Source organism: Phoxinus phoxinus (assembly GCF_949152265.1).
Source record: "Phoxinus phoxinus genome assembly, chromosome: 10".
Classification (NCBI taxonomy): domain Eukaryota; kingdom Metazoa; phylum Chordata; class Actinopteri; order Cypriniformes; family Leuciscidae; genus Phoxinus; species Phoxinus phoxinus.
Genome location: NC_136885.1, coordinates 14,098,570 through 14,120,640, shown reverse-complemented (window position 1 = coordinate 14,120,640; position 22,071 = coordinate 14,098,570). Strand labels below are relative to the sequence as shown.

Below are 22,071 nucleotides of genomic sequence, written 5' to 3'. Positions count from 1 at the left end.
AATACAGTAATATTGTAAAATATTATTAGTTTGGTGTTCAAGAAACATTTATTATTATTGTCAATTTTGAAAACTGTCAGGCGTGGGTGTAGAGGATGCGCACAACGAAGGAGTAAGAACAAAAACAAGTCTTTATAATAATGCACAAACTAAACCTCCGGCGATAGCTGCAGAATATCGAACACAACCACGTAAACTTAGACGAGAACAGACAATGGAACACTGGAAACTGAGGGCTTAAAATACACAGGGGATGATTAACTGAAACAGAGCAGGTTTTACTAACTAGAGCAACTAATTAAGAACCATGGAAACTAACTCTCAAATCAGATATAGACTCTTTTTCACGCAAATGTGAGTTTATATCTCACAATTCTGAATTTATGTCCTGCAATTCCAAGTTTATAACTCGTAATTCTGACCTTTTTTTTATATAGATGTAAACTCATAATTGCGAGATATAAACTCAGAACTGTGAGGAAAAAATAACCAAAACAGGCTACACGTGACATTACACCCCCCTCCTGGAAGGCACGTCCTTGCGCCGTAACAGTCCAAGGTGGTGGCTTTAGAGGAGGACGTGGAGCATACAAAGGACAGGAAACCGGGGAAGGTGACGGTGGAAAAAACCAAGGTGGCGATGACGGTGGGAGGAACAAATCCAGGAGCAGAAGTAGTGAGGCCGGAACCCAGAGAACAGCCAGGATGATGTCCCACAGTGGAGTCAAGGGAGGGAGAAGCCATGGTGAAGACTTGGCTGACGACACCAACCAGGGGGACGACTGATGGAGACTAGGCCGATGGAAGTGGAGCCCTAGGCTCAGACGGAGAACAGATTGGACTGGGCAACACCGATGGTCCTGAAGGCAAGGCGGAGCAGCAGCAGCAAGCTTCCAAGGTTTAGCTAGAGTGTCTGAGGACTGAGGTGGAGCTGAGGGGAAGGCTGAGCCAGATGGAGCCAAAGGGGTGGAGAGATGGGGCACAGCAGAAGTAAGTTCGTGGAGGAGGCAGGTTGATGTCTGACCAAGGCGGAGCTGGAGGGACGAGGGAGCCCGGTGGAGCTGCAAGGACAATGATATCTGGTGGAGCCAAGGAAGGGAGGGCGGATCCGACTGGTCGACGGACCGAGGTGGACCGATGGGATCGGTGGATAGAGGTATAGCCAGGGGATCCACTAGCCTGGGCGACGCTGGAGACCTGCAGATTCGAGGCAAATCCAGTGGTGTTATAGGAGAAGCCAGGGGGCTGAAGGGAACAAATGGAGGCAGGGCTAAAGGACTGGCTGACTTTGGAAGAAGAGGTGTAAGGCTGGCCAGGAACTCTGGAGACACAGGAGACATCGGGCTGGGCGGAACCAGTGGGGACACTCGAGAGTTTGTGGCGGATGGGAACATCGGGGATGGGAGGTTAAGGTAAGCATCCTCTTCTAAGTCATAAAATATCAGCTTCTGCTCAGAAATGGGAGTGTGGGTCCTTTCCCCCCTACTCCACTAGCTGTCCTATGATGATGACACATGCTGTTGCCGGTTCTCACACCTCGTCAGACTCACTGTGGGGCTCGGGCTCCGGGGCGATGGTTGGCTCAGTCCTCTTTTCAGGCTCTGGCTTGTGAATCATGGCAGAATCAAGCCCTCTGTCTGCAGTGGGCTCTGGCTTCATGTCTGTGCATGGGGGTGATGGCTGGCTTGTCTCTGGCTCGGAGTGGGGCTGGAATCCTCTGATAGGCAGATAGTGTTGGCTGTTTTTGGATTGGCATGCTTTCGTTTCCACATTCAGACTTGTGAGGTAGAAAGTGCACAATGAGCAGTCAGGAAAGTTTGTATAGCAGATGTTGAAATTTTCAAGTGTGGACCTCGAGGGACTGCTGCTCCTGGTCCATATACAGAGCAGTTGGACCACTGGTAAATCTATATTGTATGGGTCCGGTCTTCTGTCAGGCGTGATTGTAGAGAATGCGCATGACGATGGAGTAAGAACAAAAACACAGTCGTTATCATAATACACTAACTAAAACTCAGGAGATCGCTTCAGAATAGTAAACACAACCATGTAAGCGTATACGAGACCGGACAACGGAATACAGAAAACTGAGGGCTTCAATACAAAGGGGATGATTACCTGAAACAGAACAGGTGTTAACTAATTAAGAACCACGGTAACTAACTCTCAAAATCTGCCAGGCAAAACGGGAACAGAACAGAGAAAACTAAGCCAAAACAGGCTACATGTGACAACAGTTGTGCTGCTTAATCATTTTGTGGAAAATGTGATTCTTTTTTTTTAGGATTCTTTGATGAATAGAAAGTACAAAAGAAGAGCATTTATTTGAAATATAAATATTTGTTACATTATAAATGTCTTTACTGTCATTTTTGATCAATTCAATTCACAACAATTATGTTTGCTTAAAATCCACTATTTGACTATTTGTAATATTATCCTAAACAGTAATTTAAACTAACACTAATAACCAGTCAAATTATGAATTTACAGTAGACACACTCTCACACGTAACTCTCTCCTGCAGCTTTGGGGATCATTATGAATGGAATAAGGTGACATCATGTATCCACAACATTCTAAGTGGGCAGCGCTGGATCGAGCACTATGGTGAAATCTCCATCAAAAACTACAACAGTGAGAAATGCCAGTGTAAAGTCACCTTCATCAAGGTCAGCTGCCTCTCCATCCCATCTATTCTGAACTGCTGCAATTCTGACTATATATCTTACAATTCTGACTTTATTTCTTGCAATTCTGAGTTTAAATCTGAACTCTGAAAAAAGTCAGAATAGTAATTTATAATTGTGAGATGTATACTGTAGCTTTATAGCTCGCAATTGCAACTTTATTTCTCTCAATTCTGAGAAAAAAATGCAAGATATAAACGCACAATTCTGACAATTTTTCATGCAAATCACAATTCTAACTTTATTTCCTGCAATTCCAAGTTTATAACTCGTAATTCTGACTTTTTTTAAATATAGATATTAACTCAGGATTGGGAGATATAAACTCAGAACTGTGAGGAAAAAAATTATAAACTTTAAGATATAAACTTAGAAAATACTAAAAATTTGAAAAAATAGTCAGAATTGGATTTTATAATTGCAAGTTTAAATATTGCAATTCTGACATGCAATTCTAACTATTTCATGCAATTGCAAATGTATATCTCACAATTCTGACGTTTAGATTGAAATAAAGTCAGAATTGCATTTACAATTGCAATTTTGACTTCCTTTCTCAGAATTGTGAGGTATAAATTCATAATTGTGAGTTATAAAGTCTGAATTGCGAGATAAAAAGCTTCCATAGAATTGGACCAGTTGTTATTCTGATTCAACCTTGCCATGTTTGACAGTCTGACATCCTCCACACTTGTAGGACTTAAAACATGTCGGTCATCTCTTTCTGGCCTTTCAGAGAGCGCCGCATTCTTTAGCATCTAATGAGGGATCTGTGTGGCACAGTTAAGATAACACAACTCAGACGCTGAGGTGTTCAAAGACTTCCAGCAGGCTTCAAGGACAATGGCTTAGGCTTTGCTGGGGGGGTGAAGGAAAGACAAAAAAGATCAATTAGGGCAAAGGAGACCAGGATCAAGCAAAGAAACAGGACAGAATGAGATTCTGCATAAGTCAGATCATTATTCATGGTTCATCCCCTATGAGATTAGTTAAGTTCACTGTCTGACTCAAGTATGACATCTGCTGGAAATCTCCTTCATCTGACCTGATTGCAGCAGTTACTGTTAAATGTCACAGTTCTTTATAATGCCACATTAGCAAGACCTTAATGGTGAATTGATTCGGTATTTTCACTCATTTGTTCAGTATCAGCATGCTTAACCCAGGTGGTCTCATTTAAATATGTACACACTTCTTTGTTCAGAGGTGCTCTCCTCAAACATATCTATGTCCTTTGCAGGCGAAGTACTGGAACTCCACCATGAACGAGGTGGAAGGAGCTATCACAGACCACAAAGGAAAAGTCGTCCATAAGCTGTTTGGGAAATGGCACGAGGGCATGTACTGCGGCAGCCCACCCTCTGCTACCTGCATCTGGAGGACGAGTAGGAAACACACACACACACGCACATACACGCACACGCACACACCGTCTGCCCCAGTTGATGTGCTCCAATTTTCTGTTGCCTGCTGGCTGATGTATTTCACAGACAATACAGTTACTGTATGTGTTTAGTAGTTATTGATTCATTTGCTTAATATTTCAGAATGTATTGAAATAAAAACTATTTATCATCTGCTTTTATGTTTGTGTACAGATCCCATGCCTCCTGATTATGAGCAGTACTATGGTTTCACTAAGTTTGCTATGGAGCTCAATGAGCTCGACCCTCTTACCAAACCACATCTTCCACCCACGGACACCAGACTACGACTCGACCAGAGGTAAAAAACCTATATCCATATTGTTTTGCTTCCAATGAAAGGTTACATGAATACATTTTCATTTATTCAAGTGAAAATAAAAACTAACATAACTGTAACTAAAATAAAATACTTTTATACAAAATATATTACAAAACTTGAACTTGAAAATGCCACTATAGCACTAACACTAGACTGTGCTGAGAAATGTAATGATTCCAGTTAGTGCATTAACATTGGAAGCCCTAACTTTTAAAATTAAAATAAAGCCTAAATAAATTGAAACTAAAGTCAAATGAACAACGATAAAGTGAATGAAACCTTAAAGATACAATATGTAACAATTTTGTAATAAAAGATCCAAAAATCACTTGGACAGTGTGATATATTTCCTGCAGTTATGTACTTACAATATCCCAAAAGTCTCCAAAGATTTTTTATTTCAGAGAAATTGCAACTTTAATGTCTTTAATTATTACAATAATTGTCCATCCCGGAAAATGTCGCCTGTCAGTGACGCAATATCCGCTCTATCCTTGGTTTCCGCAATATCACGTGGACAAATGCGGAAGTGGTGGTTATAGCTGTTGTGTACATCATGGATCACGATTACTCTTTGGCGAGTATTGAAGTGCCAACAAAACGTAAGCGTCCATATGGGGATACACGCAGAATTTGTGACAAACGGAGGAATAAAACAAGGATAAATATCGGGGTGGCGTTTTCGAGATGGAGAGAGCGAGAAGGGGGACAAAATCAGTAAAGTTCCTCTAGCTGGGATGCGAACTCAGGACTCCCACGTTATATGATGGCACACTTACCCACGACACTATCGTGATGCGATATATCAACATTATAAATTATACAAAATTGTCGGCCGCGTCCCCGCACCCACGCATGTAATAGCCCATTATGATTTCCGTCATTATTTTAATATATTTGTGTACCAGGTGGGCCGGCCCACATTGGCCGGCCAGTCCGTGACCGAAATTATGGCAGTGCAATTTAATACAATCGGATATCTGTTGTTAAAAAATATTAAGCCATTACTTGCAAATGTCCGTTCAAATTTAATTTCACTACGATTGGTTTGAACACGTAAAACAACACTTCATTAACTATAAACATCCTAAAACTACACAGCATTATCCTTTGACAAATAGCTGTAACAGGATAATATAGCATAACATTTCGCGTTCCTTGTAGTTAATTCATTATCATGACATTAAAAATTTCACGTTCAGACGTACAGGTAATACAAAAACTAATAAATTACCTCATCCGTGATCATGATTCATTAATTCCATACGTCTCTGGATGTTGAAAACGACATCTCCCATCATTCCACTCTCCTTCATAGCGTCATCAAGTTTCGCCTTTGTTATTGTTGGAAACAGCGCCCTCATGTGGCTTAAAATCTTACATACTGTAGCTTTTACTAAATTAAAAAATATATATATTTAATTGAAAATAAAATAGAAATAAAACTAAATTGAATATTTAAAACTATTATGACCATGGTTTATTATTGCATGAAACTAGAGTCAGAAAATCAAAAGTGCAGGAGATCAGTGTTATTTTAGTATGCTATTATAATATTTATTAATATTTTTAATTCTCTTTTTTAATATTTTTAATTACTATTCTTATACATTTTTAGTCATTTTTTGTTTTGTTTTAGCAACTCAACCTTATTTTATTTCAGTCAGTTGCCAAATCCAATATTTATATTTTATTCCAGCTTTATTTCAATAATTTTTTTTTTTAAATAGTTTTACTAAACAACAACATCACTGCAGTGGATGATACCAATGCTAATGAATTTGAACAATTGTTGATACTATTTTCAATATCTCAGCAGAACCTGGAATGCCAATATTAAAATTGATATACCATGAATATTCATATTAAGTTATGAGTGGACACTCACAGTATGATCAAATTAATATTCACGAGCTAAGTTATTGACATTGGAAGATTTATAGATTTGCAACTCGCATACCGATTTGAGACGATATTCTACCGATAGAAAACATTGCACCAAACTACCAGTAATTTTGTAATCCATGGTCGGAGTTAAATGTGTCATATCCGGGACCATACTAAAGCGTTAGGGACACCAGACGATGACATCACTGCATCACTCTGTTTATGCAAGGACGAATGGATTTCACATGAGACTGTTTATGTGCGCATGCAGGTTATTGGAGGAAGGGAACGTTGAATCTGCAGAGGTGCAGAAGCAGAGGATCGAACAGCTGCAGCGAGAGAGACGCAGAGTCCTGGAAGAGAACCAAATAACACATCAACCTCGATTCTTCCAGTATGAACTAACTATCCTTCTTACTGTCTTTTCTTTTCTTTTTAAAGGACCTATTATGCTTTTTTACATTAACAGCTTTCTTCGGTGTGTAATGTTGCTGCTTGAGCATGAAAAACAAAATCCACTCCAAAGGGAGTTATGCATGGCCAAAGTTATAACTATTTTCTGCTTTATCACCAACAGGAAGTCCAAAGATGACACCTGGGTGAGCAACAACACTTACTGGGACTTAAGGAAAGACCCTGGATTCACTAACCTTGACTGTCCAGTCCTCTGGTAACTCAGAGGAAGCCAACATACATCTGTGCTCACCGTTGCCTGCTCTTATCTGTTCTGGCCAACATGACAGCTTCAAGAGACAACAAACACCTTTTAAAGTGAGGTAGAGACTATGAGAAAGCTGTGAGAGACTGATGGCCGCAGAATTACAATCTGACCGTTTCAAATCATTCCTTAATATTCATTATTTAATGTCCCAGCAGTTCAGTTGCCTTACTATGCTTACATTTATGTATGGTTTCATTTATGCAAATGGATCCCTTGGAAGTATGAGAAATATGCAATCTTGGCCCAGTTCATATTTTAGCTTAGTTGATGTGCACAATACGGAGCACAAGAAACCAAGAGAAAAACTGTTGGATTGTGGTCTCTTGTGGCTAAATATAGTACTGCAGATGACCGCAGCCTAAAACGTTACAAGAAAAAGTATAGTACATTGTCAGAACAAAACTGCGTCGCCTACCTCTTAAAATGAAATTGTCGAGGAATTTATGATGTTTGTTAACTATGAATATAATACATATAATGCCTTATGTAAAATTATATACATATACTTTGCTAGAACTTTTATTCAAAACCAATGTATCGTAACAAAGTATTGTAATTTTATGATGCCTTTTAATCTGAGACTCTTGAATGAACAAAATGTTTGAGGTTCTCAGAAATATTTATAACCATCTTAACTTATTCACAAGACAGACCGTTGGCTCAATAGTACTCAACATTATCATCACAACGTGAGCCTGGCAGTGTTTTAAAGCTTCTTCCACACAGTTTGACCAGTAACCTGTGTTCATTTCACTACGCACTACGACGAAAAAAATGTTGGGGGACTGGGGTACTTGCGTGTTGATCGCTGCAGCGTTTCCTCTGTCCTTCAATAAAGTCTCATTTAAAAGATTGTTCTTTGTTGTTTTTATTTCAGATTGAGACAGTGCATTTGCAGGGCGTCTTTTGGCTGAGGCAATGAATCTGGGGAAGTGAAGTTACAGATTGTGTGATCTGGGGTTTTCTTTCTGTCCCAGCTTAAGTGTAAATATACTGCTATGAATCAGTTTGCATGCAAACATCGTTCCTGAGCTGTAGCTTGTGTAGACCCCTTTTTAAATGGCTTTTATAGTGGTTGAGGAAAAACCCTAATGACCCACAAAGTATTTTGTGCTGTCATATGCAACACTGGAAATTATGAGTCATTGAGTTAAAAGGAGATTTTTCTTTACAACTGCAGTTTTCATTGCAGTCTTGTGCAGTTTTGAAGAAAAAAAAAATGTGGAAGGAAATGTGGAAATGTCTCCAAAAGTGGAGCTAATCATATAACTAGATTAAGAGAATCCAATTCAATAAATAATAGATCAATCTTCTTTTTTTTGTAGACCAAACCTGCGCTGTAATAAAAAAAAGTGGCTGCTTTAAATTTTTAAGTACAATCAACTTGGATATTTAAGTCATTTTAACTTCAATTGCATTAAACTGAATCTTATATATCTAATATAAAAAAGTTGAAAATTGCTTAACTTATTTTGATGAGTTAAAGCAAAGTAAAAACATAAAGTAAGTATATTTGTTGGAAACAGTTTAAAGTGGGAAACTGGATGTTTCAATGGATAAGATAAAGATGACATAAACCAAAACTGTTTTGACCACACTCGTTTGTAGAAGTTTGCCGATTTCTGAGGACCTCCAAAATAAACGTACCTATTTAAAGCTCACCAGGCTTCCTTGGATGAGTTTTAGAAATTGCTTCCTGTCTAAAGCCATAAAACTTCTGGAAAATAGTACTTTCTGGATTAAAAGTGTTCCGTTTGAAAAACACTGAATTCAATAATAGGAACCTCACTCGACTGAAAAAAAAAACTGCTTTCAATAATAGGAACCTCACTCAAGTGGGAAAAAACAACAGCATTCAAAATTAGGAACCTCACTCAACTGTAATGAATGCCACTCGAGCCATTTTGATACTTCTGGGCCTGGGCTGAGATTCTCAAATGCATCACAAGTCTGACTGTAGAAACCATTGGCACCATTAGTCTACGTATCTACTTACAGTATGTTAACAATGCGTTTGGCAACCGCAGCCCAGGATGCTTTAGTCTGAATTGAATTCTGTGTTATGCCACAGAATTCTATAGGAAAATGTCATGGTGTCTGTCTTTGAACTGAAACTCCACCGAAAGAGTGTCCTGCAGCAAGACAGTCACCCTAAACACACAAGTAGATTGACCAGATTTAATGTTTAAAGCAGAAGAAATATAATGTTTTGGAGTGGTCATGTCATAGTCTTGACCTTATATAAATGTTGTTGAAGGATCTGAAGAAAGCAGTTTATAAGGCCAGCAGGCAAAACAAAAAGTCCTCCAAGCTGATGTGCGGTACTGATCCACAGGTTTTAGATTTTTTGTTGTTGTTGCCATTATTACTGCTTAAAGGGATAGTTCACCCAAAAATGACAATTCTGTCATCGTTTACTCACCCTCACATTGTTTCAAACCTGTATGAACTTCTTTCTTCTGCTGCTGAACACAAAGAAAGAAACCTTCTCTTATATAACCAACAGCGTCTCATTGACAGTATCTCATCCCTCCAGACTGCCCCTCCCTACTGTGAGCCACGCCAGATATTACACTTTCCTCTCTTTAACATATTTAGACATCTGACAGTAATATATAGTTAACGGCTCAACGTTTAATGATTTTTAATTCCCAGAAAGACAAGGTCGGCTCGATTACAAATATACATACATTTTGTATTACATTAAATCAACTCCAAATTCAATTAAGCAAAGAATTTCGGTGATAACTTTTGTGAAGAACTTACAGGTTGTTTACAAGTACACCCTCTCTCAAGAGATAAAAAGTATTTGATTGACACACTGTGCAGCGAATGAAATCATCTTTGTCTGGGAGTGAGCCAATGAAACACGTGTAGGCGGGGCTGAGGAAACAGTAGGCGTGTGTTCTCAGATGACTCGCCGGGCTTTTGTTTGTTTTTTTAGCTGTGGTAGTAGATGACTGTCTTCAGCCACACACGCGAAAAGAGCAGACGACGGTAAGCCCGGGAAGTTTTCTGTTGTCTGCAAAGTTGTATTAGTTACTTTAAAATGAATTGAGTGCGCTTTTGTCAGAACTGCTATGTTCTGAAGAGAATTTGATTAAAATAATTATATCGCTACATTGTAACGTTACCTTTCGACTTCTTTAGTGTCAGTTTCAATGTAATACTAAATTATGTATACAGTATGTATGAGTTTGCTGCTGGTAACTACGGAACTAGACTTCATAATATTGTTGTCGCTATGTAAATACAGTGTGTTATTTGAATAAGTGTGTCATTATAGTCAACATGCCTGTTACGTTTTATTACAACTTCAGCCAGACCAGTGTTCATGGTACAGATGTGGCATATGGTTGTAATATCACGGTTCTGAAGGATTTATTATAAATATTCATTTACACTTTATTTTAAGGTGTCCTTGTTACAACAATTAAATACTGACATTTAGTATAGGTTTAACAAGTAATGGGTAAGTATGGGTAATTGCTTGTATTATGCATAATTTACTGTTATTAATGGAGTGAGTACATGATGCAACGTGTAACAAGGACAGTGTACCAAATAATCATGTGCCATGGTATTTACATTTTTTTTTACAAGGTGCTTCAAATAATTCCTTGGCATTGTCATGGTAGGCTACATGTCTAAAGAACCATGATACTTGTTTGTTGTTTTTTAGTAATGCACACTGGTTGGAGTAATACTTTGAAATGAAACACACTTATGGCAGTTTTGTGCTTTTTCCAGCTGACCCTCAAAAATCTCCCTGTCAGCATTAAAGATGTTTGCAAAAGCCACTAAGAACGTGCTCTCTGAGATTGACACTGAAGGTTCCCTGATCTCACTGTCCCGTCTGAATGACTCGGACGGTCTGGTTCCTCTGGCCCTGGTCATCAAGCGGAATCGCTTCTGGTTCTGGCAGCGGCCCAAGTACCTGACAGTAGACTTCAAACTAAATGATGTTCTCGTTGGAGATCCAATAAATCCAGGTACAGAGGAACTTTTCTGTCACTCTTTACTGAAATGGTCTATGAAAGCTTGAATTGATCATTAATCCATCACTTTTCTGAAGGGCTAAACACAATGTAATGTTTTTGGATGCCTAGTTGTATATTAATTGCAATTAAATGACAATTTATCTATTTAATTTAATATTAAACACATTTATCTAAACTTTTGGCCCACTTAAGTACATATGTAATTTCATAATTTTATTTTCTTTGAACTATGGATTTATGGAAAGATAAATAAATTATGAATGTAATTTCTAATGAAACTTTTATTTAATATATTTCACATTTGTAATGATGAAATTGCAATTTAGTACATTTGAATACTACACTATTGAACACTACACTACAGTTAAAATTATAATCAAGTACTTTACACATGCTTTAGTATGATAGTCAACATATCAAAATAAGTGTACTTCAAAGCACGACAAAAATGTTCTTTAAAGTAATGTTTTAATTTGATTAAATGGACTTTTAAAAGTGTGTTAAGAAACATAATCATGAAACGTATACTCTATTTAAGTACACTGGCCTTAACTGGTTTTATTTTATAAATATTATATAATGTGCATGTACACTTGTTATACTTTTATAATTTGAAGTACTCTACAAGTGCACATTTGTTAAAATGAAGTGAATTTCTTTTTCTCAAAGGACTGTATTATCATGAATGCATCCAGCTTTATGTTCTTTGTGTAAATGGTTCCCAAAAATTGTGTTTACAACCAGTGATTGTAATGTTGTTTTTAACAAGGTGTTATGTATGGGAGAACTGATGCAACATTGTTCATTTGTGTCCACAGTTGTGGTTGAAACAGACTTTTTGTCGTATAATGGCAAGGTTGTGGATAATAAAAGTGGAAGTGCTGCAGCGGATTTTGGCCCGGGGACCATTAATATAGGGGGGACTGGCTCCAGCAAACTTCAGTCATCGTTTGGAAACCTAAAGAAACAGGAGCTGGATGTCCAGAAGCTCTTGCAGGATTCCAAATCTAGGTGAGTGACTGACCACTTTTTAGAGCCACGGTCTTCTCAAGCTTGGTCAGATAAGGGAGTGTTGTGATGTGGTGTGTGGTTTAAACGCAAGTGAATCTCACCCATAGTTATAGATACGGGCACTGGTGAATGAAAAAAGGGGAAATGAAAGTGCATGGCATGTTATTTGTTCATGCTCATTGTTAAATTCTTGTCAGTGAAGTTCTCCTTTCCCTTTTTTGTTTTTCTGTTGATCGCAAATTTAGATTTAGGCTGTATTGTAGGTTGTAGCGAGGTTAATTGTTATGGGAAGAAGGAGGCGGGAACCGGCGAACATTCAAATACTTTAATCATAAAATACAGCAAATTCAAAACGAAAGTATAAGCCAGCAGCCCCTCGCGGACGACTGCTGGCCACACAAAACAGAAATAAAACATCACATAAAACCACTGTCGTCGCTCCTCCTTTTATGCTTCCGCTCCTCCATGAGAGATAAGAGACCATCAGTAATCACACCACCGGTCTCGTGCCGTTCTCTCACGTCCCTCGACCTCGTCCTGCTCGCCACATAGGTCTCTAAAAACTTTGCTTTTGCTTTTTTTTGTTATATCACATTATTATATAAGGCAGTTATAGGACTTTTCACACTGGACTTAAATGAACACGCCGACTTTTTGGGCTTTAGCTTATTCACCGTATCCCCCAGAGTTAGATAAGTCCATACATACCCTTTTCATCTCTGTGCGTGTCTGACACACCCACCGCTGGCCTAGCTTAGCACAAAGACTGGAGGTAAACGGCTCCAGCTAGCATACTGCTCCCAATAAGTGACAAAATAACGCCAACATTTTCCTATTTACATGTTGTGATTTGTATAGTCACAGTGTGTACAAATAACAAGGTCACATGAGACACGGCCATCTTCTAACCGTATACATACTGGGAACTGTATTCTCAGAAGGCGAAGCACTGCTACTTGGGCGGAGTGATTAGCGCAACACTCTGAGCGAACTCTCGTCTCCTCATCACTGGACTCCTCAGGTGCTGCGAGCAAGTCACTCCGCAGAAGTAGCAGCGCTTCGCCTTCTGAGAACATAGTTCCCAGTATGTATACGGTTAGAAGATGGCTGTGTCTCATGTGACCTTGTTATTTGTACACGCTGTGACTATACAAATCACAACATGTTGGCGTTATTTTGTCACTTATTGGGTGCAGTATGCATCTGATCAAACTAAAACGAAACCTATTGGAAAATTTAACATTTGAACATACGTCTGCGTGATAACTACCTAAAATGATTTTTTTTTTGGCTCGGGCTCCATTTGATTACATGGAGAAGGAGAGGTTTATGACCTATACTGCAACCAGCCACCAGAGGGCCATCAAAATGCTTTGTTTTTGCTTTTCAGGATTTTGTGCGGAACACTTTGTCTAAACTATCATATAGATAAGTTTTTGGTTTTTCGTTGTATTCAAAGCCTTATTTGTCATTGATCGCACTCTAATGATGACCTTATTCGAAGTTTTATCGATTAAGTTATTATCGACAATTAATCGGTCGTCGATTAATCATTAGCATCCCTATTGTAGACCAAAGAACAAGACACATGACAAACCCGTCACACTTAAATCTGTGCTGTGGTTGTAGAGTTCTGGACCTGCAGCACTCTCTGATCCAGCAGACACGGGAGTCGCAGAGGGAGGTGTTGACGGTAGTGAAGGAACGAATCTTCACCACCCAGCCCTGCACTGTCTCTGAGGAGGTTCAGGAGGGTGGTACCTGCTCTGGAATGCTCGGGTTGAATAAGACCATAAAGGTTGGGCTTTCTTCTTTTGTGAAAATAAATTAATAAATCACACACCCCTCTATTTTCCATTGACATAACCATGGGTGTATCATCATCATCATCAACATTCCAGAGTAGGCATGTCCGGTCCTGATGACTCCTCTCCTCCTAATACAGACTGTCCTGTCTTGTTCTCTTGTTTCTCCACAGGTGTCAGTCAATGATAAAGGGAAGCCTTTTGTTGAGTATGACACTAATGTGTCTATCAACATCCCCCCTAAAACCACTATTGCTTACAGCGTGATTGAACTAGAGGTTGCTCTCACTGGACAATACGGTATTGATTGCTCTGCATGTTTTGCTGAAGCTGAGTTTATCATTCTGTAGTAGCTCATTGGAAGTTTTGTACCAATTACTGCTTTTGCTTGAGAAACCAGATTTACTTTTAACAAGTCAAGTGGCAACGGTGCCAACATTGTTTATTGTACAAAACATTATGGGAATAGTAATTCGGGAGTGTCAAACAAGCATTAATATGATTGTACCATTGGCCATTTTGTCAGGACTGTGTCTTCTGCCAAATGTAAAAGGAGGGTTTGAAGTTGACGGGCTAGTGAAGGTGAAGCAAGCTAACTCCGTCAGTGCTGTGCCGGGGAAAACCAGCAAACTGCAGAAAGGTAACCGCATAGTTTAATGAGTAGTCTTTTTTTTTTAACCAACAAATACCTTTATCTACGCATAATTATTCAGAGACTACTAAGTAAGCATCTTTTTTTTTAAAGCTAATATCCCTGAAAAGTGTGAACATTATGGCTCTGTGGTGGTATCAAAACATACATTTTTGAATGCACATTATGACTAGCCTTACGCAGTAACATTGGCTCAACCAAAGGTGAAAACTGTCTGTTTTTGAGAACTGCAGGGATGATGTATTTTTGTAGGCCAAAACCTGGAAATGAGTTTTAGCATTTTAGCACTTCCGGTTCTTTTCACATTTTATTTATGACATAAAACACACCAGTATACCCAACTCGCGATACATTTTTAAAAGCTTTTATGTGTCTTGAAAAAGGCGGTTCCTAACAAGTTGCTTAATGGGACTACAGGAGTAGTTAAATGTCATCACACCGAACGGGGAAAACGTGTTTTTTTTTTATAACGGCTGAAAGACCACATTAGTGCTGGTGATTGTTGAAGTCGAGTGACCATGGTGTATTTCGTTTATAGCCTAAGGTGAGCTTTTTATTTCTAGCAATTGTATTTAGGCTTCAAAATTCATAAAAGTTGTGTTAATCTGTGAAGATTATCTTGATGGAAAAAACATCTATCATAAACTGTTGATCACCGAGCTTATTTTATCCCAATAATTCAAAAGCCAATGGAAAAATCCTATAGGGTTTTTGTCGAGGGGACCAGTGTGATGCTAACTTCTGGTTTGGCCTACAAAAATACGTCATCCCTGCATTTAGGCACATCACCTTTAAAGAGTTTGTTTGTTTTTATTACAAATTGGTTCTATCTTGCACTAATGGAGTTTGAGCATGGAGTTGGTGATTACTGTAGAGTATAATGTTTTAATGAGTTAATGTTTATTAAAAGCTTTTTTAATCATTTATACTTTCTCTCTCTTTAGATCTTGAAGGACTCCAAGCGCAGTTTACGGTTCTCTCTAAACTCCCACCCAACACACGCTGCTCATTATTCCAGCAGATCTCTGTGCTCCTGCAGAACAGTGTAGCCATCAGCTTGCTGGAGGACGCTGTAAGTGAGCCGGGATTGTTATTCCATAGATGTGTATATTCACAAGCAACTTTATTAGGTACACCTTGCTAGTACCGGCGGTACTGCCTTTAATTCTCCGTGGCATAGATTTAACAAGGTGCTGGAAACATTCCTCTGAGATTTTGGCCTTTATTGACATGATAGCATGACGCAGTGCCTGCTGATTTGTCGGCTGCACATCTCTATGATGTGAATCTCCAGTTCCAGCACATCCCAAAGGTGCTCTATTGAGATCTGGTGACTGTGGAGGCCATTTGAGTATAGTGAACTCATTGTCATGTTCAACAAACCAGTTTGAGTTGATTTGAGCTGCTGGAAATAGGCAAGGCAAGGCAAGGCCAGTTTATTTATATAGCACATTTCATACACAATAGTAATTCAAAGTGCTTTACATAGAAGAAATGAAAATAATCAAAAGAAATAAGAATAGTTAAAACAGTTTAGGATAAAAAATGAAATATAAAAAAATATATATATTTATATATAATTGTATATAATGTAAATGTATAAAATATAATTTTATAATTTATTAAATAAATATTTAATATAAAAAAGTAGCCATCAGAATATGGTTACACTGGTCATAAAGGGATGGACATGGTCAACAACAATACTAAGGCAGGCTGTGGTGTGTAACAATGCTCGATTGGTACTAACATGCCCAAAGAAGAAATATTCCCCACACCATTACACCAGCAGCCTGAAATGTGGATACAAGGCAGGATGGATCAATGCTTTCATGTTGTTAACGCCAAATTCTGACCCTACCATCTGAATGTCACAGCAGAAATCAGGACTCATCAGACCAGGCAACATTTTTCCAATCATCTAGTCAAATTTTAGTGAGCCCGTGTGAATTGTAGCCTCAGTTTCCTGTTCTCAGCTGACAGGAGTGGGACCCAGTGTGTGTTCTGCTGCTGTCCATTTGCTTCAAGGTTGGACGTGTTGTGCGTTCAGAGATGCTCTTCACAGACCTCTGTTGTAACAAGTGTTTGTTTAAGTTACTGTTGCATTTCAGCTCGAACCAGTCGACCCATTCTGCTCTGACATCAAGACATTTTCATCCACAGAACGGCTGCTCACAGGATATTTTCTCTGTAAACCCTAGAGATGGTTGTGCTTGTGCATGAAAACCAGAGTAGATCATCAGTTTCTGAAATACTCAGACCAGCCCATCTGGCACCAAAAACCATGCCTATGGCACCACTATGCTGTTATTATCATGTGACCTACCGCCGTCAATTGCGTCGCTTCACTGCCATTCACAAATCCTCTCCCTCGACCTCATGGGATAGTAAAGTGTCCATCTGGAACTAGTAATAATCGTAATAATCCGTGTACTTTTTGCCTACTCTTTTATGAGTACTGTTTTTCGCCTACTATATAGTAGGGAAGTATGTGATTTCGATTGCAGCCTATATATAAAGCTTTATTGCAGACACAGGTCCATATAAAACATCATACAGTACAAACAGGAGATGCAAGGAAATATTGCACCGACGTCGTCTTAACCTAGAAGTGTATCTATAACAGCTTTTCAGAGGACTGACTAGGGCTTCAATTATATGGTTCACTGACTTATGCAACACATAAAACCAAACATCTGGGGCCTCATGTATCAACACAGCGTACGCACAAAAACGTTGCGTACGCCAGCTTTCACGCTCACGGTCGGATGTACTAACAGTGAAATTAACGCGAGAATGTGCGTTCCTCCACGCCAATTTCATGTCTGGCGTACGTAGCCTACATTTCTCATTGTTTTTGTCCGTTGGTGACTCTTACAGGCAATGAAGTGAAGTTGCAAACATTACACAACGAATTGTTCTACAAGTCAGTGATGCGCGGGTTGATCCAAAATGAGCGGGTGCCTGCGGTCACCCGCGGTTACGAGTCATCCAAAAATATTTTTAATGATATTCGGGTCGCGGTCGGTCGGGTCGTTTGAAATAAAGATGCCAATTAAACCTTTGTAATTTATACAGTACTAGACACAGTTGTCTATGAAATACAGGTCTACACTTTATTGGCTGAATAACTGGTGCGAGGATGACGCACGAGCTCAGTCTGCAGGCAGAGATGAAAGTGGGAAATCCTTATTTACCTTTTGAATGTTGAGCGTTATTAACTTTTGAATAAAAGCTGACGCGGGACAAAATGCCCGATTTCCCAACACGTTGAACTGAGCAATGCCATTGTTCCATTTTAATAGGCTACTTTTAAACGCATATAGCTCAGTAATGTCAGTTTTATGTATTTTCTGAGAGGGGGCGGGGGGGATTTTTGTTGGGAAATTCGGGGGAGAGACGCACACTTCGGTTAGACTGGATGAACACATGCAGCATCCTAATTGTTAAGGAAATGAAACAAAATAAATGAATAAATCAAGCCTTTATTACATAACACTAGGCTATATAATACAGCATTCAGAAAAATGTGCACCCCTAGTTCCTCCGTCTATGGCACAATGACGCTGCGATGAGCATTTACTAGCTACTTCAAAAAAGGAAGCGGGTCGGGTACAATATTTTCTTTCTTTTTTTTTTTTTTGCGGTCCGAGTTGCGGGCGGGTTTTCTGGCCATTTACTGTGCGACTTTCAGATCCCACCGCATTGACGGCATCAGCCAAACTCTCCCACTCATATTTTTTCCTTTTGTTATTAATTCCGGAGGACAAAGTTCGAAATAAAATATTTTTTTTCGTTTCTACCTCCGATAGTAGCACCTCCAATTCACTTTCTGTAAAGTTTCGTTTCTTGCCGCTTGCTTTTAGCCATTTTCTTGCTGCTTTCTTTGGCCAAAGTGGACTCATTACCATATGTAAATTTATTTAATTAAGTGAGGAGACTGGATGGGGCGTTGTGCTCGTGCATGTGCACTCAATTTTACGTTAATTGGGATGTACAAAGAGAATATGCGTGGGATCCTTCGTACGCAGAGATTCATACATCTGATTTTTTTTGTGCGTACGCAGATTTACAGCTTTGTCCGTACGCAATGTTTTAGTATGAAATCAACGCAAGTCTTTGTACATGAGGCCCCAGTTGTCTTAAGACAATTTATATCTTTTTATAGACTAAGTCCAGAATAAAAAACTAGAAATTGAAGGTTGATGGAGATCTTTATGGTCACTTTTGACCAATTTAATACAGCCTTGCTGAATAAAAGTATTATTTCTAAAAAAACAAAAGATCTTTTGAATGGTGATGTATAGTACTAATAGATTATTACTAATCTATTAGTCTTGTTTGTCCTTCTCTCAGCTAGAGGACCTGTGTGATGGGACACAGCCTGACCTCAGGGCGTTAGATGAAGTTCCTGCTCTGAAGGCCACACTGAAGCTTGTACAGAAAGCTGCTGGTTCAAAATCCTCTGGAATGCAGACGAAACCCAGCGCTCTTACTGCCACACATCTGCTCTTCAGCTCCTTAGATGGTGAGTTGGATGAAGTCTGGGATTATTACCTGGTCATAAATAATAAGTTTACTTGACATGCATTTTTGTCAGCAACAAGGCCATAATGATAATCATAAACCTGTTGTCAAATTGACCTTTGTTCTCTCATAAACACTCATGTTTCCATGTAGAGATGACTGACTCTGCCCTGTTAGAGCTCAAATCCTGCTGCAGTTACGCAACCCTGCAAGCTCTGCTCCATCTTGTAAGTATCCTTACTGAAATATTGTGATCACAAACAAGTATTAATAGGGCATGTTCAAGAGAGGTATTCAGTCATGCTGTCTGTTTATGGAGCCTCTTGCCAGGCTAATTATCCACGGGGTCCCTCTGGAATTTCCTGTGGGCAGTTTGGATTTATTTTGAAGAGACTCGCGTTGTTTTGCAACAAAAATCAGATCTGAATTTTGAAGCATTTAAGTTGTTGACAAATTGCTAAAATAATTACAAGCACTTGGATGTGAGGTTACATGCTTGAGTCATACAGTTGTAGTCCTTATTTAATAACTTGTTAGTCATTTACACTAACATTCAAACGTTTGGGGTCAGAATTATTTTTTAAATAGATTAATTCTTTTATTCAACAAGGACACATTAAATCAAAAGTGACAAATGTTTTGTAATATAAATGTCTACCGTTTAAAAAGTTCTTTTGAACTTTATATTTATCAAAGAATATTGAAAAAGGGGTTTCCACAAAAACATTAAACGGCACAACTGTGATAAGAAACGAGCACCAAATTAGCATTTTAGAATGATTTTTGCAGGATCATGTGACAGTGAAGACTGCAGTAATGATGCTGAATATTCAGCTTTGCCATCACTTTTCTATTTGAATATATTATAAAAAGTAATTCATTCATGTTATGACAACATTACTGTTTTTACTTTATTTGTAAGCTGCCTTAGCTAATTTTCAACAAAAGTTTTGTAATCATTTATTCATTTGAATATAGTGATAATGACAGCACATCGGGGTCCGAAATTAATGGGGGCTTAGGGTAAAAATGTCCTGTATAATTGTGTAAATGAAGCAATAAACTACTTCATATACACTTAACTTCTGTCAACAATAGGACGTGCCATTTCCCGACACATTAAAACGTTTTCATGTATTCCATTAAATCAATATTAATTATAATATCAAGAGCAATAATTGACGATGCTTATTGTAATAATCCACCCCTACCCTGCAATGAATTCCTATTTTCTAATTTATATACTTCATTGTAGGCTATTTACATTGGGCAACATAATGCAGTTACATACACGTTTGTATAAATACACATAAATGTCATGTCAGATGCTGCTCGTGATAGCTTTGCAGTGTAAAGATGACTTTTATTGATGTTTTGGGTCAAGGTCAGTGTTTATGTTAACATCTTAAACCATAAAGTAACTGTAAAAATTAGGATTTAAACAACTTCAGTTCAAATGCAGTTTAATAAAAACAAGTTCTAAAGATTTTTGCATTTTAAAGAAAAATGCACAAGTCAAAATTATTATATATTAATATAAAATTATTATATGTAATATTCTAGATATCTTTTAAATGCACATTAGCTTCTTATCAATCCACAGGTTCACATTTACAACACTGTGTAATCAAGAGTGTCAATTTTGTCTTTTCGATCTTCACATTTTGTCTGAACAAAAACGGCAGACACACTTAATAAAATAGCAAATTCATTTTGACAATTGATGGCACTTCTGAAACAGCGGAAATAAAGTAGCGCTGTTCTTCTATAAACACGACTTTATTAGGAATTACAAGGAGGGAATAATAAAAGAAAATGCAACCAAAACAGAAAGGCGACGAGTTGGCAGGTATGATATAAAAACCTTGAAGTAAATAGCCTAATTATTTCATTTTGATGAATTATTATGACTATCTTGAAATTAGAATTAAGACTTTTCAAATACCATTTAAGATATTGCCTTATTTTGATCAAACAAAATGTAAGATTTTAAGGACCCGTGTGAACCCTGAAATCTTACTGGTAACAGTCTATAGTAATGTGATTGATTGAAGTAATTGACTACATTGTTGTCTTTTGTCAAATACTAACGAGATACATTTAGTAAAGTAATTATAAAAAATTGCCCTTACCAAGGTTAAGAATTAATGGAAAAGTTAATGTGTGACCCTGAGTACATGTTTTGTTGATAATCTTTACACAAAGCATGATTTGTTCACACGCATTGTAAAATTATCAAGTTATATAGGCCTTAATTTACTCAAACCCAGAATCGTCATTGTTAAAACCCACAGAAAATTCCTAATCCCTTATTGGCTTGAACATGCTAACTAACATTCTGGCTAGTAGTACCACATGTAAAATAAAACAGAAACAGAGCTTCCTTTCTTTGCCCGTCCATTTTCATGCAGGTGCAAAATATGTCTCTAAATAAGAAGTCCTCTTGGAAAGATGCTGCTCTGGCGGTGTTAGCCGATGAGGAGGCTTTCAAGAAGATTACTGCACTCTTTGCTTCTTGTAATGTGACCTTGCTTAAGGAGAAGGATTCACTTGTTACAAAAATCAGCAACCCACAGGATCGCCTTCCCCTCATGCTATGCATTGCAGTCAAAGGTTTGGCATCTCTAGCGCCCCCTGTCTGACTGGAGTACAACAGGTGCAAGCTATTAAGTTACAAGGACCAAAGGGCTTTATTGAAGCCTGCAGGTGAATGATCTACTCTCTGGGATCATTGATCCTTTAAGTGGCCTTTCAGCTGTTTTGTGGATGACATCATAGTGAAACCCGTAATCTATTTGAATTGGTCTTTGAATATGTTTTATATATATATATATATATATATATATATATTGTTTTTATTGTTGCTTTTGTAATATCAAATCTTTTAAAGTGAATATCCAATACTGTGAAAAAATTCACATATTTGGGCTGGTTTTGTAATTCCCTGTATCCAGTTTCCTGCCTTAAACTTTATTTTAATGGGAACAATCTTGTGCACACCAAAATATAAAATGATTGAAGTACAATGATC

At 38.2% G+C, this 22,071-nt stretch overlaps 2 protein-coding genes across 3 annotated transcripts in view; both read left to right on the top strand.

Annotated features, from left to right (window-relative positions):
* osbpl3b (oxysterol binding protein-like 3b) overlaps nucleotides 1–8,840 on the top strand; it is a 70,509-nt gene extending 61,669 nt beyond the window's left edge. For both annotated transcript variants that reach the window (XM_079626420.1, XM_079626419.1), the window contains 5 exons: nucleotides 2,528–2,672; nucleotides 3,931–4,075; nucleotides 4,289–4,415; nucleotides 6,595–6,717; nucleotides 6,901–8,840. In XM_079626420.1, the coding sequence (XP_079482546.1) occupies nucleotides 2,528–2,672; nucleotides 3,931–4,075; nucleotides 4,289–4,415; nucleotides 6,595–6,717; nucleotides 6,901–6,997 (637 nt within the window). In that variant the 3' untranslated portion in view covers nucleotides 6,998–8,840. The remainder of the gene's footprint in view (nucleotides 1–2,527; nucleotides 2,673–3,930; nucleotides 4,076–4,288; nucleotides 4,416–6,594; nucleotides 6,718–6,900) is intronic.
* A 1,097-nt stretch (nucleotides 8,841–9,937) lies between these two features.
* On the top strand, nucleotides 9,938–22,069 carry gsdmeb (gasdermin Eb). Its single transcript, XM_079626430.1, has 10 exons — nucleotides 9,938–10,041; nucleotides 10,795–11,036; nucleotides 11,864–12,056; nucleotides 13,686–13,854; nucleotides 14,035–14,161; nucleotides 14,388–14,501; nucleotides 15,458–15,585; nucleotides 18,870–19,041; nucleotides 19,194–19,267; nucleotides 21,452–22,069. The coding sequence occupies exons 2-10, from the start codon at nucleotides 10,829–10,831 to the stop codon at nucleotides 21,680–21,682; spliced, it is 1,416 nt and encodes a 471-aa protein (XP_079482556.1). The 5' UTR covers nucleotides 9,938–10,041; nucleotides 10,795–10,828; the 3' UTR covers nucleotides 21,683–22,069.
* The last annotated feature ends 2 nt before the right edge of the window (nucleotides 22,070–22,071 follow it).

Excerpts from the sequence above, each read along its gene's own strand:
- gsdmeb (XM_079626430.1), top strand. The coding sequence starts at position 10,829 with ATGTTTGCAAAAGCCACTAAGAACGTGCTCTCTGAGATTGACACTGAA. Across the intron at positions 19,042-19,193 it reads GCTCTTCAGCTCCTTAGATG|AGATGACTGACTCTGCCCTG; the intron begins GTGAGTTGGATG and ends GTTTCCATGTAG. Across the intron at positions 19,268-21,451 it reads TGCAAGCTCTGCTCCATCTT|GTGCAAAATATGTCTCTAAA; the intron begins GTAAGTATCCTT and ends ATTTTCATGCAG.